Source organism: Lemur catta, chromosome 1 (genome assembly GCF_020740605.2).
Source record: "Lemur catta isolate mLemCat1 chromosome 1, mLemCat1.pri, whole genome shotgun sequence".
NCBI lineage: Eukaryota > Metazoa > Chordata > Mammalia > Primates > Lemuridae > Lemur > Lemur catta.
This window is the reverse complement of record NC_059128.1, coordinates 77,267,307-77,285,965: the sequence shown is the minus strand read 5'-3', so window position 1 is coordinate 77,285,965 and position 18,659 is coordinate 77,267,307. Positions and strand designations below refer to the sequence as shown.

General features: G+C 37.8%; 1 protein-coding gene across 2 annotated transcripts in view; it reads left to right on the top strand.

The window, feature by feature from the left end:
• The window catches only part of UBR1 (ubiquitin protein ligase E3 component n-recognin 1), a 117,731-nt gene extending 105,301 nt beyond the window's left edge, over positions 1-12,430 (top strand). The window contains exons 44-47 of one of the 2 annotated variants that reach the window (XM_045539727.1): positions 2,444-2,521; positions 6,502-6,672; positions 8,213-8,314; positions 9,837-12,430. In XM_045539727.1, coding sequence (XP_045395683.1) covers positions 2,444-2,521; positions 6,502-6,672; positions 8,213-8,314; positions 9,837-9,978 — 493 coding nt within the window. In that variant the 3' untranslated portion in view covers positions 9,979-12,430. The remainder of the gene's footprint in view (positions 1-2,443; positions 2,522-6,501; positions 6,673-8,212; positions 8,315-9,836) is intronic. The other variant, XM_045539737.1, reaches the window with a different exon arrangement.
• The last annotated feature ends 6,229 nt before the right edge of the window (positions 12,431-18,659 follow it).

Sequence of the window (18,659 nt, the reverse complement as noted above, 5' to 3'; positions counted from 1 at the left end):
ACACAATTGTTTTTTTCTTGGAGTGGCTGTCCTTTGCCTCATAAATTGTTAGAAGCTCCTATTTCCTCTTTAGAGACTCTCCCTTCAGCTGGTGCATGTCTGTCAAAAGGCAGAGGAGGGCTGGGTGTGGTGGCTCACCTTGTAATCCCAGCACTTTGAGAGGCCGAGATGCGAGGATTGTTTGAGGCCAGGAGTTCAAGACAAGCCTGGAGAAAATAGTGAGACCCCATCTCTATAAAACAATTTTTTAAAATTAGCCAGGTGCAGTGGCACGTGCCTGTAGTCCCAGCTCCTCAGGAGGCTGAAGAGGGAGGATTGCTTGAGCCCAAGAGTTCAAGACTACGGTGAGCTATGATCGCACCACTGCACACCAGCCTGGGCAACAGAGCAAGACCCTGTCTCTTATTTAAAAAAGAAAGAGGCAAAGAAAGAAGTGGCATCCTTGATCTGCTAGTAGTATGTTAAAATCAGAGGGTAGTGGTTTGCAGTATTTCTATAAACCACTTTTTTCCTGAGAGTAAAGCAAGCTATAAATAGAAGTATAGCCACCCCCTTCCCTTCTTATGTTTATACTTAGAAACTACTCTAAAAAACTTTCTTCAGCTTTCCTATCTCCCTTAAGTTATAGGTCTGTAAAAATCTACCTCTTGTTTCAGTACCAGTTTAAATGACACCTCCATGAGGCCTACCGTAATATATCCTCTCTCATATGTGTGTGTGCATGTATGTGTGCATGTGTACCCACCAGCACCCTGAATCACTAAACAGTAAACTCAGCAAGGGTAAGAACTGCGTGCTCATCTTCTTTGTATCCCCACCAGGGCCTGGCTTGTATTGTGTACAGTGTCCAATGTTTATTCAGATCAAACTGCATCAATAAATTCCCAAGCAGAAGAATTGACCCCCAGCTTTCAATACCAGCACTATACCATTTTTCTGTGGGTAAAGCAAACATTGTAAGACAATGTACATTTGCCTTCTTTTCTCATCCCTTAAACTCCTTTTGCCTCTACCATAAATGTGCATATGCTGTTTTCCCTTGTTATCTGACTTCAGTGCTTTAGTGACAACAGATCCAGCCCTTGTGCTCAGATGCAGTATTTACATCACCAAGAAAAGAAGGATCTTAGAATAGAGAGAAAATAAAAGTTTAAGATATGAGTACATATTTTTGGACTATTAATCTCACACAGTTTTTCCTTTATTTCAGTTTTTCTTTTATTTCAAGTCCCTTTTAGACATCTACTATTTCCCCAGCATGGTACTAAAATACTGTGGGAAATTTAAAAGAGGTAGCACATACCCCTCTTTTTTGGTCATGAGTAATTTACAATCTAATTATGAACATAAAACTCAAGATGTTATAACATGAAGTATAATAATGTATGGAATGTACCATTAATGCTATAGAAATATCAAGAGGAAAAGATTCTTAATGAAGCCAGGTTGGTATTAGAGGAGACAATTTTTAGCTGAATATAGAAAGAATTATAGAATTTAAGCCAAGCACAATGGTGCATCCCTATAGTCCTACCTACTCGGAAGGCTGAGGCAGAAGGATCACTTAAGCCTAGGAGTTGAAAGCCAGCCTGGGCAACATATTGAGACCCCCATCTGTATTTAAAAAAAAAAGTATGAGTTTGTTCAATAAATGATATGCTTGCCCTAAATACAGACAACTGTATTGAAGATGAAGAAAGAATTATAGAATTTAAATTGATTGGGGTTTGAGAAGAGAATTTCCTGTTATTCAGATGATCTTCCCCAAAGCATGCAAACGAGGCTTTTGTCATATCTAGTATGGTGGGAATGAATAACATTTGCAAGTATGTGTATTAAGTACTAAGTATATTATATTTCACTTCAACATCTCATTTAGTCCTCAACAGCTGAGTTTGAGTGCTTGATGCTAATATTCATATTAACATTTCTTTAATTAGTATGAGCTGTTTAATTGATTAAATTCATTTAATTTAATATTTCCCTTTTTTTACCCTGAGAACTTGTTATTAAATTGATGGTGTGCCGTGATTGAAGTATAATATATTTATCCCTTGTTTACAAATGAGGACATACAGGCTTAGGTAGAGAGACTTGTCAAGTGTCAGAGAATTTAGGATTTGTAACCAGATCTATTTCAAAGGCTGTGTTCTTGCCCACTACTTTATGTTACCTTCCTAGACAGTATAGAAATCTAGCTAGAACAATTTAGTCTTAGGAAATAGTGGGAATTAAGTTTGGAAAGGAAACCAGCTGATGAAAGATTTGGAATTCTAAGCTGAGAAGTTTAGATTTAATCTAGTCAACAGTGGGAATTACTTTGGATTGCAAGTATGGATCCTTTTGTTATTTTTAAGCCATTCTTCCTTCTATCACCTTGGTCAATATTTCATCTGGGGTTATTTACTCAAAAATAAAATTGCCTTTTAAATTACATTTCTAGGTACCCTAGAAAAAGAAATAGTTTGATAGAGCTTCCTGATGACTATAGTTGCCTCCTAAATCAAGCTTCTCATTTCAGGTAAGAAGTGTGTGTGTGTGTGATTTTATCTGTTTCTGAGCTCAGAATTGATATGCACCACCACTAACTTACTTTTTTAAAAAATAACCAGTGAGCGTCTTTTTAACAGTGGTTGTCAATTTTTTTATCGAGGTGATTAAATAATAAATTAAATTAAATGCATATAACATACAGTAATAACCATGTACAATTCAGTGGCATTTAATGTCTTCACAATGTTGTGCAGCCCCTGCCTCTCTGGTTTCAAAACTTTTTCATTACCCTGGTGAAACACCAATCACTTCCCATTCCCTTCATCCACTATCCACTGATAACCTGCAGTCCTACTTTCTGTCTCCATGGATTTGCCTATTCCAGACATATATGAAAGGAATCATACAAGATGTAACCTTTTGTTTCTGGTTTCTTTCACTTAACATGTTTTTGAGGTTTACCCAAGTTGTAGCATGTATCAATACTTTGTTCCCACCAGCAATATATGAGGGCTCCTATTTCTTCACATCCTTACCAGCCCCTCAGTGAACCACCAAGACAGATCTAGACACACAACTCCAGTTACTGGAGGACAAATTCCCTATTGCCCACCCTGGCATAAGCAAGCCACACCAGGAAAACGAGCCACCATCCCCACGTGGGCTTGGAGAATAGAGGATGGTAGTTGCTACACAAAATGCCAAAACTCACCAAAATTTACCAGCTTCTCCCTTTATCAAGCATCCCCCTGGATGCCATAAGTATTTGATAGTCAAATAGTATTTGATATCAAATACTATTCACATAAGAATAAAGTATTTGGAACTCTAGAGTTCCAAAACAGTTGCTTCAGACAGTTTTTGCCAGTTCAATAGTTGTTTCGTTAGAGAGACCAATTTCTAGAGCTCCCTACCCTTCTATCTTCTGTGATGTCATTCCTCAATCTTTTTAAGCCACAAGAACGCTTTTTTCAAACAAAATCTTGTGTGGAAACTCATTATAACAGCAAAACAGATAATAGCATTGTGACTCAGGTTCATCCCTGGATCCTTGGAGTGGCATACACCCCCTTAGGCTTTTTTGCCCTCATGCCTCTCTCCTACCTTAATCAGAACTACTCTAAAGCAGTGGTTCTCACACTTTGTTTTTATCTCCCTCATCCCTTTCACTGATCATTTCAAGTGGAAAAAGAATTAGATTATTGCAAAGACAGGTGAGAAACAAAATAAACAAGTTACAATATACGGGTACTCATTACTGACATCATATGTGAATTACCTGTAAGTTACTTTTATAAGAGAAGAACATAAGCTTAAACATGTTTCTATATGATAATATTCTATAAAGTTAATAATTTTTATCACACTTACATTGCTATAAAATGATATAAGTTATTTGAATAGCATAAATCAATGGCCAGCACACCACCAATGAGATGTCATTGAATGGAGGAGTTATATTCATGTCTAATCTAGCCATTAGGATGTGAATAACTCATATTTGAATCACAACGCATCATATCTTGAAAATAATAAGCCAAAACTTCTATTGATGCAATTATGTATCCTGGACACTCAGGTGGCATCACATCACCTCCCATAGCAAACCACCTTGACAATGATGACATGAAACTAGTAGTAACTTGTAATTAAAAGACAAGAACCTCAGCAGGCTGAAAAATGAAAGCCTATTCAAGACTTTAATGATTATTTACTGATGACAAAGCATCCTTTTTCCAAATTGAAGGAATTCCAAGGCTCAGGAGTTTTGTCATGTTACTAAGCATTGTGAAGCAGCCAGACTTAGTAAGATACTTAAATTAGAGCTCTCAAACACAAATAACTCTTACATTTTTTTAAAGGTTACCAGTTAGTAACTCTATTTAATTGCCTGGTATAGTAATTCTTAGTCATATGTTAAATAACTTGCTATCATTTGAAGGAAACAGAGAAAAAGATTATATTTAGGATCACTTTAAGATCTTGAAGAACCTCTCTTTGGCTCACTGCCCTGCAGAATGACTAAGGAAATTTTCTTACTTAGTTATAATTATTGGTTTAAGCTGTGAAGCCAGGGTGTTTAACTGGCTCAGTAGGGGTTTGAGTAGCTTATGCTCCAGCCTCTGTTAACAGATAAAATTGACCTTGATATTCTAGTCCCCTTTCTAGGCAGCCTACTAAAAGAATGGTTGAGTCACTTTACCTTTCAACTCTCAAAATATTAGCTTGGTAATTTCAAAGACTGTACACAGTTCTAAATTCAGTGATTCTCCTAACCTTAGGACTGCATTGCTACCACAGAAGCCTAGTGAGTTAAGTATTATCTTCCAGGCATTAAAGAGTATCAGGTTTTTGGCACCTAGGGGGATCTGAGAAGAGTGTTAGTGTTTAATCACAGTGAAGATCCCCCTGTATGATATTACTGCTTACCAGTTTCACATAAGAATAAAGGTAAGTTCTATGGTGTCTTCCAGTTTTATTGTCACCACCAGTTTTCATTAAGACTGAATGATCCCTGGTGTTGTACGTTAGGCACCTTCCCCCCTTTTCCTCTGTAGGAAGGCTAGTGACTCAAACTCAACCATCCTGTACTAAAGGTGAAAGATAATGTTGGCTTTATCCAAAAAGGGTTATAATTCTGTTCTGGTGCAACCCCCTGGAAGTATAAATATCCCCCCTCATCTACAGGAAACAGGAATGGAATGCCTCTGCTTAGGTACCCTGTGCTTTATGTAGACAATGATGGGTTGGTTGGTTTGTATTTGTTTGTTTGTTTGTTTGTTTTATCTTGCCTGAGAAACTGGGGATCAGAGAATAAACTATCAATACACTATTGGAGATTCTTTTTGATGTTCTTTATTCTGACACCAGTGTGGGCCTAGTTGGATCTATCCTCTGGTTGCATTTACTTTTTACTGCCCAAATTAAGGAATTCTTGATGTTTACCATTGTGTTCATTATACAGCAGAGATAGGAGGAGCATGGGAAGCTCCTTTTTAAAAGATAATCATTGTCCTCCTTTTGGGGGCATTATAGCAAGCCTCCAGCATACCATTGTGTAAAGTGGTCAGATCTCAAAGTACTGTAACTTGGTTCAAGCAAGTCAACTCTGTCAGTTTTTCCTTCCTAAGACTTGCTATGATTCCTAGATGGAAGAGTGGGCCAACTCAAAGTCTACAATCTCTCATTTCAACCCTAAAGATCTGACTATTTCAAAGAAATGGGGGGAAAATATGTTCGGACCCTTACTACAAAATGTAATTTTTTATTATTTATTTATTTATTTATTTATTTATTTTTGAGATAGAGTCTTGCCTGTAGCCTGGGCTAGAGTGCAGTGGCATCATCATAGCTCACTACACCCTCAAACTCCAGGGCTCAAGTGATCCTCCTGCCTCAGCCTCCTGAGTAGCTGGGACTACAGGCACACACACCATGCCCAGCTAATTTTTCTATGTTTTTTTAAAGACAGGGTCTCACTATGTTGCTCAGGCTAGTGTCAAACTCCTTGCCTTAAGCAGTCCTCCTACCTCAGCCTCCCAAAGTGCTAGGATTACAGGCGTGAACCACTGTGTCTGGCCAGTTTTTTCTTTTAAATAGTTGCACACCTACAAGGTCATATTCCTTCAGCATTGAGGACACAAGCTTGACTAAAGCAATACAGGTGAGACAGTTAGTTGACTGTAAATTGGGCATGTCAGATGAAGACTGGATTCTTTAAATGAATCTGAATCTCAAGGTATGTTTAATCACTATACTTTATGAGAATTATCAGGACAACATATATGTAATAATAGATTTTCTTACTATGCATTAATCAGAAGATTTTTCATTAAGTCCTCTTAGGGGGCAATATTAAAGAGGAATCATCTAATTAAATGTTTCCTTATGTTTTAGAGCTTTCTTTGCTGGAAAGGGGGCAGTGAAAAAAACATGCTTCATTGCTAACTAGATATATGGTGCTTTTTGTGTTTTTTTCCCATATTGAATGTTTTCTTCTCTTTTGAGGTGCCCGCGGTCTGCAGATGATGAGCGAAAGCATCCTGTCCTCTGTCTTTTTTGTGGGGCCATACTGTGTTCTCAGAACATTTGCTGCCAAGAAATTGTGAATGGGGAAGAGGTCGGAGCTTGCATTTTTCATGCACTTCACTGTGGAGCGGGAGTCTGCATTTTCCTAAAGTGAGTTGGGAGTGTTCTGGAAGCTTTATAATGAATTTAGGGAATCTGGATCCAATCTGGAGGCCATTTTGGTTGGTAGGACAGTGTGTTGCTAGGAAATGATCAATCAGAAGTGAGAGTATAAACCTGCATTTGAGAAGATATTACAGAATAAGTAATAAAAAAAGAAAAAAATTCTATTCACATTTCCACTATTTGTGGTAAATCTTTTTTTTTTTCTTGAAACAGAGTCTCGCTTTGTTGCCCTGGCTAGAGTGAGTGCCATGGCGTCAGCCTAGCTCACAGCAACCTCAAACTCCTGGGCTTAAGCGATCCTACTGCCTCAGCCTCCTGAGTAGCTGGGACTACAGGCATGCGCCACCATGCCCGGCTAATTTTTTCTATATATATTTTAGTTGGCCAGATAATTTCTTTCTATTTTTAGTAGAGACAGGGTCTCGCTCTTGCTCAGACTGGTCTCGAACTCCTGACCTTGAGCGATCCACCCGCCTTGGCCCCCCAGAGTGCTAGAATTACAGGCATGAGCCACCGTGCCCAGCCTGTGGTAAATCTTAAACAAATAGGAAGTACATGTAAATTATTACTTTATGTTGTCCTTTGAATGTCTTCGTTTCCTCTGTCAACCTGTTTCTCCTGGTCTTTTAGCAAAAGATTGAGGGTAAAACAATAGTCATTTATATTTATGAAAGAAGAATGTAAGTTTCCTACGAGAGAAATAAAATTGAAAGTGGATGTGTGTACTTTTTCTTTCTGTTCTCCCCATGTAATGCAATTTCTGTTCTATAAACCCAACTATCTTACTAACTATGGAATATGTAATCATTACTCATAGGCATCTTTTGAACCAAGGGGAAAGAATGCATGGAAGCCAAACCCAAATACCTATTTTTCAGGGAACTCACAGCACGTAAACCCACTACCCATCCCAACATTTTATTTTATAATTTCTCTCTATAGTACTTATCCTCCTGCACACGTGTACGCAAGCATTGTTTATGTCTCCACTTATCTGTTGTAAGAGTCTCAAGTGCCTTCAGGGTGGCAGTGGTTCTTTTTAATCTGCACTGTTGGAGGCTGGCTCTAGCCAGAAAAGCCTTTGCACTTCCCTAGTTGACATTTTGTCTGGCTTCAGATTATTGAACTAGGAGGTGTGGTTCTGTTCTTCTGTGAGTTTTCCCTCCCCATCCCCCATCAGGTTGTGAGTCAGGAAATAGAATAGAAACAATCCCAGCCACCATTTTCTAGCGTGTCTGTGGCTCGAGTAGGACAGCCTCCTCCCTCCCTTTAATATATATATTCAGTCAGTATTACTGATCCCATTTCCCAAAATCCACTGATCCTTTTCTATAGCTTCAACAGCAACAGCAATGTTTGTTTGTTCTTTTTTATTTAGATAAAATACAATTTAGTCTATTTGTGTTTATATTGAATTCCTAACAGATATTGGCCATACCTTTTCTCTAGATTAACCTTGATGTAGTGCCTATCATTTATACACATGCACTTAATCATACTGCCTGTTGGTGGTTTTGTCCTTCAGAATCAGAGAATGCAGAGTGGTCCTGGTTGAAGGTAAAGCCAGAGGCTGTGCCTATCCAGCTCCTTACTTGGATGAATATGGAGAAACAGACCCTGGCCTAAAGTAAGATTTTCTTTTAATAGGAAAGTTTCAATCAGTTCTCTTTTTATAGTGTTCATTTTTTATTTTAGTCACATTATTGTATGTGGATGATGACAGTTCTTTAAACACAAAAGCTAATGCTATGTATTGAGAGCTCTTTTTAAATAGCTTCAAATTTAAAATATTAAATCTGATGCCATCCTAAATGTAGCATATACTTTTCAAAAACCATGTGCTTCTCCAAAATTTGAAGGTAATATTTCTCCTGCAACATTTTTAAAGATACCAACCCTCCTAATGTTTGAATGTTCTGTAATTTTAATCAACCTTTCTTCAGAATTACTTAAAAGGTTTGACACTGATATAAAAAAGAAAGAAATTTGTCTAGTGATGGAGTTTGGTTTAGAGTAGATATTCATTGTTTTCAATTGCAATACGTGAAACTTTTTATTTGCCAGCTATATCCACCTTCTTTGCTTTTGAGCATTAGCAAAATATTTAGAATCCTGAACTTTTCTGTGTCCTTTGGTGGTAGGAACTGGGGTCCAACTGATGGCTAATGAGAATGAGGAGATAAGGCCACTTTAATAATGGTCCCAAAAGTACAGAGAGGTAAAGATCAGATCCCCTTACAATAAACTCTTTTTGTGTAATTGAAATTTTATTCTTTTGAAATATTTCTCAGAATGAATAGACTCACTAGATGGGGCTCAGGACTTCTTTGATCTTACAAAGATTTGTTTTTTTATTATGACAGCATTTGACCTGTCTTTAGGGAGAAAAAGCTGAATGGTGAAAGAGGTAATGACTGAGGATAATCTGAGTTGTTCCAGAAAGATACAAAGAAGCAGAACTTTAAAAATAATTAGGCAGTTTGAAAACTCCCAGCCAGCTGAGATACTTGAATGCTTCAAGGAATGGGTATCTCACAGTTCTCCATTATTGGTAACAGCCAAACTTTAGTTATTTTGGATTAGCTGTTATGCAGTGTTGCAAACTGTGCAACCCTAGAATGGAAGTATGGCTATTTTATTTAAATATTTGCTAATCACCAGCAAGATTTTTGTATCATATAGACAATGATAACCAAATATTTCTGAGTAGTAGCAAAATATAAGTTGAGGGCTTAGTGTTATACCTCAGACCTAACCTCTACTGTGCAAAGATCATAAATTGACGCGGAGAAGCCATATGAGGCCAAAAAGCCACTAGAGCCCCATTCAGGCCAACCACCCAAAAAAGAATAGTGCTGCTTCAAGTTATAAACCTCAATGGCCATTTAAATGCGGTTCCATAATGTCCATGGTATACTTGACCTATTTTATAAATAGTGAAGGAGTAAATTTCTGCTTTATTAGCTAAGTAACCTTATCAAGTTCTCAGTGATCAATGATGAAGGGAGAATATCCCTTATTAAACCCTGCCCCGGTGAGTCCTCTCAGCTCCAGGAACATCTCAAGAGTACATGCTAATTCAGACTATAAAGATATGACAGTTATTTCATTCAAACTGACGTTTTTTTTTTTTTTTCCTCCCCTAAAAGGAGGGGCAATCCCCTTCATTTATCTCATGAGCGATATCGGAAGCTCCATTTGGTCTGGCAGCAACACTGCATTATAGAAGAGATTGCTAGGAGCCAGGAAACTAATCAGATGTTATTTGGATTCAACTGGCAGTTACTATGAGCTCCAACTCTGCTTCAAGACAATCACGAATGACGACAGTAATAAAGAGTGACTCAAAATTATGGAGAACTTTCTGAGGGCTGGGGAAGTGTTGGAGGGTCTTTTACTCCATGTCCAGATTCACGTACATCAATAAAATATTCCTTAATGGAGTATTGCTTTCAATTAGCAAACATATGCTTCAAGGGAAAAAAAGAGCGTAGATTAATCTGTTTTATGTTCTAGTACACTAAAGAAGTGCTTGTTCACCCCCAGTGTCTGATTCTGCTAATCTTTCCAGGAAACTCATTCCCCTTCATAATTTGTCCCATTTCATTTCATTTCATCCACCTGGCAAATGAAGTCACATCAAACAGTTACGGACATTTTTATATGTTGGTTAACTCTTCTGCAACTTTATATTTGGTGTTTTCCCACAGTTTAGTTCAGCTAACATTGGATCACTGACAAGATTCTAATAATCTGTGATAGTCTTCCTTGCAGCTAAAGAGGAATTACAGAAACCATGCAGTATCTTCAATTAAGAAAGATTTCAAAAAAAATAAAATGTTTTATTATTCTCTTTTAAGGAAAGACCCTGCTGCTGTAGCCACAAATTAAACTAAATCTCTATATGGCCAGAGTGCAATTTCTGCCAGTGTGGAAAGCTTTTTTTTCCCCACTGTGGATCTCAAAAAGAGTTAGGATAATGTATTCATTATTCATTCCTGACAGTACAAAGAGCCTGTAATCCTAACTCCTTGCTACAAAAAGCTTTGTTGAGTTTTGAAATTGTTCTTTACATTTTCAAAAGGCAGGTTTCTATAATGAGATCACTTACCTTTTGATTGTGGCACCATCCTGTTTGACTCTCAGAAACCTATTGCGGTTCTGATGTAAATTATTTGTAGAAAGAGGGTAAGAAAATTCTCCCAATGAATGGAGCATGACAACTGTAAATTAGAACAGTGAGATTGAAGGCAATTCTGCAACCTTCTGTCTTCGTAAAAGACAAATCCTTGTGTTATCTGTGTGCAAACTTCATAAACTCTGGTTTTATGACTAGTCCAAACCACCAAAAAAGCTATGTGATCAATAATCTGTGTCCTCTTAAAACGTACTGTGGTTGAGCCATCTTATGTATAAATAATAGAACTCCCCCAAATCTGTGCACAGACTTCTTGGTTCTTGGCTTTAATATTTTATATCAAGAACTTGTGATATAAAACAGCAGACAAAGGATAAATTGAAACCTTCCATTTTAGCTTCTGTTGTCTTTGGGGTAATGTCAGGAGTTTGAAAGATGCATTCAAAGACCGTATCTTATTTTGCCTTTGGCTACTACTGTCTTATATGTGTGTATAAATATTTTCCTACCTTCTTTTTGCTCAGCAAAGGCAAGCAAGTAAAAATATATTGGTAAGTGATTAACAATGCACATTTGGGGCTACATTTTGTGGTACTTTAAAGAAAAGTGGATTTTGCAGTAAGGAATTGGAATAAGCAGGCATCAGAATTAAAATCATGATTTTCTACTTAAATAATTTTTATTAAGGTATCAGGAAATAGGTACTACTCTAGTGAACAATTTGCAACAGTTAACAGATTAGGATCAGAAAATTCAGTATTCAGTTTTTCAGATTTGCCAGTATGATTAAATGATTTGAACATTTTCTTTTGTTTCTTATATAATTATATTGGATGGATTGTTTGGCTGGGAAGCCTAGGCTAGAACAGGAAACAGAAGATGCTGACTTGTGCCCTAATTGATTGGTCCCAGTTTAGCAAAGATAAACTGACTTTATTTCTAGTCTTTTTCTACTCACTGCATAAATCCTGGAGTTAAACTCTCAAGCAGCCAGAGGGACTATCTGGCAATGGGCAGCCAGACCTTTACTGCCAAAGAACCCATTTTATATTTTCTGCTTATTAAGATTCAGATCTCTGCACTATAGATGAACATATGTCTCAGTGCTGCCCCTAGCCCAAAGGATTTCTAATTATATTCACATGTCCTCATAGTTTGCCTTCATCATTGCAAACAATTATGCTTACAAAGTTTACTTACAAACAAACAACTAAGTCACTTTATTTTCCTTAGTGTAGTACGTGAAAGCACTGGTTCAACAGGATGACTCCAAAACTCTTTTTCTGTTTGGTGAGGGGCTGGCAAGAATTTTAATGATACAGCAAAGAAAACTATATCTGTATAATTAATTTATTATGTTGGTATATGGGGTGTGAGTTCACCTTTTAGTGGTCATTTGTCATTTCATAACAACTATGCATTTTGGTTCACTGTGATGATCTATATTTAGTGACTGCAACATGTTTATACCACTGATTCAAATTCCATCCATGATGAAGTTATACAAATGCATATATTGATATCTTTTATTGCAAAAATGTAAATTTAAAACTTGTATAATGTTCTTGTGCTTTTTGAAATAAAATATATGTGTATATTTAAAAAGAAAAAGGGGACTTATGTTTGGGAATTTGGGTTTGAAGTATAAAAGTCTGTGCCTAAAAAGGAGTTCTAGTTAAAAGTTGTCTTTGTTAGCCCAGGCAAACGTTTTAAAAGACATAGGTGTTTAGTGTACATAGGTCTCCAAACTTTTTAACCATACACTCCATGAGTAAATAATTTTTAAGCATGCATATCAAATAAATATGTACACACATATTTTATATTCATGAGTGCTATACTAATACATTGAGTAAGTTATAAAACATAGCTTTAAAAGGGAGATTTAAAAATCAGCTAAACATAGAAATAGATATTTAAATATCTTCCATGTGAATCTGTCATCCACACCCTATTGTGGAGACGGCTGTATAGAGCAGCAGTGTGCAGAAGAGTTCTGCAATGATGAAAATATTCAGTATTTGCGCTACAATATGGTAGTCACTCTTCTCATGTGGCTGTTGAACACTTGAAGGGTAGCTAGTGCAACTGAGGACCTGAATTTTTTATTTTATTTTAGTTAAATTGAAATAGTCATATATGGCTGGTGGCCACCATTTTTGGCAGCATATGTTTCACATAATGGTTCTCAAATTTCTGCATTAAAGTCACCTAGAGAGTGTTAGCAAAATACAAATTCCCAGTTCTCACCCTAGATCCTGAATCAGTGTCCTGGGATTGGGCTTTAAAATAATCAGTGTGGTTTCCTTCCATTTCTAAGCCGCAACTCTTCACTTGAGAATTTTCTTTCTTTTTAGTTCAGTGCTTTTCAGACTAAGTGCCAAAGAGCTTCTGGGAGAAAAGTAGGCCCAAGAGGTGAAAGGGTGCCAAACTTGGACAGTTGCGATTTTTCATTTTGAGTTTCTGTGCAAGCTTTCATTCAAAAAAAGAGTACCTAGAGTTTAAAAAAAAAAAAAAAAGCCATTGCTTTAGTTTCAAGCTTTCAAACTATTCTAAGAGGGGCAACACTGAAGGCAATGTTCTTGGGAGGTGGGGACATATAGTAGTACTGCTACTCTAAGGCACTTGTAATTGGCTGGGAGAGGTCACCAAGGGATCTTCTCCACGCTTATTATACAGAGTAACTGGGCATTACTAGGAAAAATAGATCATACAACCAGGAAAATTTTTCACAGTTTGCATTAAAATTTAAAGCTTCTATACAACAAAAGGTGCTATTAATAAAAAGATAACCAGAATTAGGTGGTATTATCATGTCAACAGCATAGTTTCTGAGTCTCCGCAAACCTCTTCCTAGAAAACATATACACCAACCAGGATAACAAAAGAAAAAAACCCAAAGTTGGTATAGTCAACAAAACTAGGTAACAGGGAGACCGTTGTATCCAAAACACTGCCAACAGCAGGACCTGTGCAGCGACAGTGGTAGAAAGTGAAAGGGGATACTGAGTGTGAGTTACAAAACTGAAAAGTTGCTAACAACTTCCAAGTGAAGAGGACCCCGCTCAAAAAGAAACCTGGACAATCAGGTCTGAAAATTACCAACAAAGCTAAGAGAAGTCCTCACATGCTTTAAATTGAGGGTGAGTGGAAAACAACACAACCTTGCGAGAATCAAACATCCTGGCAGTCTAAGTCCTCTGCATTCTTACAACCATTAAATACTGCCTTCATTAGGGAAAGAGCCTCACCCTGTGGAATACTGCTAGAAACAGAAACCAAATTGAGAATAGCAGGAATACTGTGGGTAGGTAATACAATTTAGATTGTGTGCATATATGGTACAAAGTAATACCCTAGCAAAATGCAGCACTTAAAGATGTAAGTACAGGAGATTATTAGTATGAGTACTTGACATTAACAACAGAGGAGGGAGCCCTGGAGCTGTGAAACTAAAAGCTTTCTTGGCCCATTCCTGCGCATTTAACAGGTACCTCCTCTTAATGGTCCAGAAAACCCATCTCATTTAAGCGAGGAGAACAAAAAAAGAACTCTAATCCTAGCCTCAAATTACTACAAGAAGAAGAAAAGCAAAAATGAACTAAATAAAGTTACAACAACTAATGTACAGAAGATTGTGGCCACAAGGCAGATAAAACCTCTAAACTAATATTACAAAATTAGTTATAAAAAATTAGGAAAGTGATCAAAGCTTTGACAGAAGAACACAACTCAGAAATGTAGTAGAAGATCTCTAAAATGACATAACAAGAAAACGAGAATGTGAAACTCAAGTAAAATTGGAGAAACATTTAGAAATGACAACAAAAGAAATACAAAAGTGAAAAATCAATTATGGAAAAAAGATGGGGCTTGGCATGGTGGCTCACACCTGTAATCCTAGCACTTTGGGAGGCTGAGGCAGGAGGATCACTTGAGGCCAGGAGTTTGAGACCAGCCTGACCACAAGGGGAGGCCCTGTCTCTACAAAAAAATAGAAAAATTAGCCAAACATGGTGGCAAAATGCCTGTAGTCCCAGCTACTCGGGAGGCTGAGGCAGGAGGACTGCTTGAGGCTGGAAGTTTGAGCTTGCAAGTGAGCTATAGTGATGCTACTGCACTCTAGCCCAGGTGACAGAGTGAGACCCTGTCTCAAAAAAAAAAAAAAAAGATGGAAAGGAGAAAAAAAGGATTAGAGATAAAGTGAAAGATATACAAGAAAAGCAAAGAAACTTTGATGTATATTAATTGGATTTCCCAAAGGAAACCAAAGCAATGGAATAGAACACAAGTGGAAAACTTTAATTTGATAAAACTTTCTTGTAAAAAAAAAAAACAACCTTGAATACATATTGAAGGGGAACATTGTAAAAACCAACCCAGAAGAGTCAACGCCAAGACATCCTAGTAAAGTTATTGGATTTTAAAAATAAAAGGGACAGAGGGGCACAGTGGGGTTTTATTAATCTTTCTTAAATGTATAACTTACATTTATTTGAAAGTTTGATATTAGAAGCATTTGGGTTTTGTTTAAAAATTTGGTGATGTTTTTCTGATCAGAAATATGCCATAGGAAGTAAACTCTTGTTTTTATCAATTAGCCTATGGTAAAATTGGATTTTTTGTACATTGATTCACTTAAAGTCAGTTTCTAAGGACTTGTCAGTGACATTAAATGAAGACTATACCACTTCACACCTACCAGAATAGCTATAATCGAAAAGATAGAAAATAATATCTTGGCAAGGATGTGGAGAAATTGGAACCCTCATACATTACAGGGGAGAATGTAGAATGGTACAGCTGCTTTGTAAAAAAAAAAAAATTGGCAGTTTCTGATAAGACTAAACATAGAGTTACAATATGACCCAGCAATTCCACACCCAGGCATATACCCAAGAGAATTTAAAACATGTTCACACACAGAGGCCAGGTGTGGTCTCTCACGCCAATAATCCCAGCACTTTGAGAGACAAAGGAGGGCAGGAGGATCACTTGTGCCCAGGCATTTGAGACCAACCTGGGAAACATAACCAGACCCCATCTCTACAAAAAACTTTAAAATTAGCCATGCATGGTGGTACATGTCTGTAGTCCTAGCTATTGGGAGGCTGAGGAGGGAAGATCACTTGAATCCAGGAGTTCAAGGTTGTAGTGAGCTGTGATCATGCCACTGCACTCCAGCCTGGGTAACAGAGTGAGAACCTGAATCTAAAGAAAATAATAAATATAAATAAAATATATGTTCACACACAGCAAACATACAAATGGCTAGGCACTGTGGCTCACACCTGTAGTCCCAGTGCTTTGGGAGACTGAAGTGGGAGGATTGCTTGAGGCCAGGAGGAGTTCAAGACCAGCCAGGACTACATAGCAAGACCCTGTCTCTACATAAAAAAAAAAAAAATGTTAAATGAGCCAGGCGTGGTGATGCACACCTGTAGTCCTAACTACCTGGGAGGCTGAGGCAGGAGGATCGCTTGAGCCCAGGAGTTTAAGGTTGCAGTGAGCTGTGATCATGCCACTGCACTCCACCCTGGGTGACAGAGTAAGGCCCTGTCTCTAAAAAAACAAAACAAGAAAACTATACACAAATGTACATGGTGGCATTATTCATAATAGCCCGAAGCTGGAAACTGCCCCATTGTCCATCAGCTGATGAATGGATAAACAAAATGTAAATCGATACAATGGAATATTATTCACCCAGAAAAAGAAACGAATTACTGATACATACAACAACTTGGATGAACCTCACAGAAATTACCTTGAGTGAAGAAAAGGCAATCTCTAAAGGATACGTACTGCATAATTCCATTTATGTGACAACTGTGAAATGCAGCATTATAGAACTAGTGAGTAGATTAGTGGTTATCCGGGGTTGGAGATGGGGAAAAAGAGGATGAGTGTGGCTATGAAGAGGTAACAAGAGGAGTCTTGTAATGATGGTAATGCACGTGACAAAACTGCATAGAGTTACACAGACCCAATGAGTGTAGAGATACAGTATTTGCTTCCTAGGCTACCATAACAAATTTTTAAAAACTAGATGGCTTAAAATGATAAATTTATTCTCTCTCCCAGCTCTGGAGACCAGAGTCTGAAATCAAAGAGGCTGGAGGTTCTCGGGGAGCATCTGTTCCATGCCTCTCTGCTGGCTTCTGTTGGCTACTGGCAATCCTTGGCCTTCCTTGGCATGTAAACACATCACTCCAATCTCTGCCTCCCTCCCCACGTGGCCTTTCTCCACCTGTGTGTCTGTGTGTGTCTTCCTCTTGTGTCTGTCTGCTTTCTCTCTTCCTTGCTCATAAGGACACTTGGCATTGGATTTAGGGCCCATCCTACTTAAAAATCTTGAGATTTTTCATTAAGTCTGCAAAGACACTTTCACCAAAAAAAGGTCACATTCACAGGTTACCGGGGTTAGGACATGGACATAGCTTTTGGGATGCCATGATCCAACCTACTGCAGGGCACAGTATCCAAAAACTTTGTCAGAGACACATTTTTAAAAGATGGGAAATAATAAAATGGTGACAGTTTTGCATATGTTATTAAGAAATGCATAAATACCATAATAAACAATGGTGCTTGAAAAAATTCTTTATAAAAATTGTATACCCCTTTTTTTTTTTGAGACAGATTCTCGCTGTGTCAGCCAGGCTAGAGTGCAATGGTATAATCATAGCTCACTGCAACCTCAAATTCCTGGGCTCAAGCAATCCTCCTGCCTCAGCCTCTTGAATAGCTGGGACTACAGGTGCACACCACCACGTCCAGCTAATTTTTTTTCCCCTATTTTTTGTAGAGACAGGGTCTTGCTCTTGCTCAGGAAGGTCTTGAACTCCTGGCCTCAAGCAATCCTCCTGCCTCAGCCTCCCAGAGTGCTAAGATTACAGGCATGAGCCACTGAACCTGGCCAAAATTTTATACTTTGAAAAATTATAAAGAGATGGCCAAAGATAAACCAGGTAAATGCAAATAACATGAAAGCAAGAGTTGTGATCTTGATATCAAACGAAGTATAATTCAGGTCAAAAAAGCATTAAATAATACAAAAAACAAATGACACTCTTTAATGCCAAAGGTTACTATTCACAATGAAGATACGACATTACTGTCTGTGCATCGAATCCAGGCAGTCCTCACCTTATACGGTAGTGTGGTACTGCAAATATGGCCATGCAGGCTGCAACTGTACAAAGCAATCTTAATGGGAAAGATTACAATTGTTTCATGGTATTTAAAATTTTTGGTTAAAAGTACTGCCAGTTGTAAATGCACAGTGCAATAAAAAATAGTAATACTAATATTTATATAATACATTGTAATTTAAAACATTGGACATTGAGAATTAAAGTATTTTCTTTTAAAACTTACGAAGAACAAAAACTCATCAAGAATGCTTGCCTTCTTTTCTCTGTGTAACTTACAAAGGCAAGCATTCTTGGTACATCTGGTTCTGCCCAGGACTTCAGGAAGCTTCCACTCCTGGCAGAAGGCAGAGGAGTACTGGCATCACATGGTGAGAAGAAAGAAGCAAGAGAAGGAGGAGGAAGGTGCCAGGCTCTGTCTAACACTCAGTTCTCACTGGAACTGAGTGAGAACTTACTCATTAGCAGGAGGATAGGACCAAGCGGCCTTCATGAGGAATCCAGCCCCATACCCCAAACACCTCCAACTAAGCCCCAGCTCCAACACTGGGGATCAAATTTCAACATGAGAATTGGAGGGGACAAATACCCAAACTATATCACACTCCTTGGCTCCTGAATCCCAGGTATTCTTCCTACTAGAAACATGGTACCATATAAAGGTTTCTGATTCAGTGCAT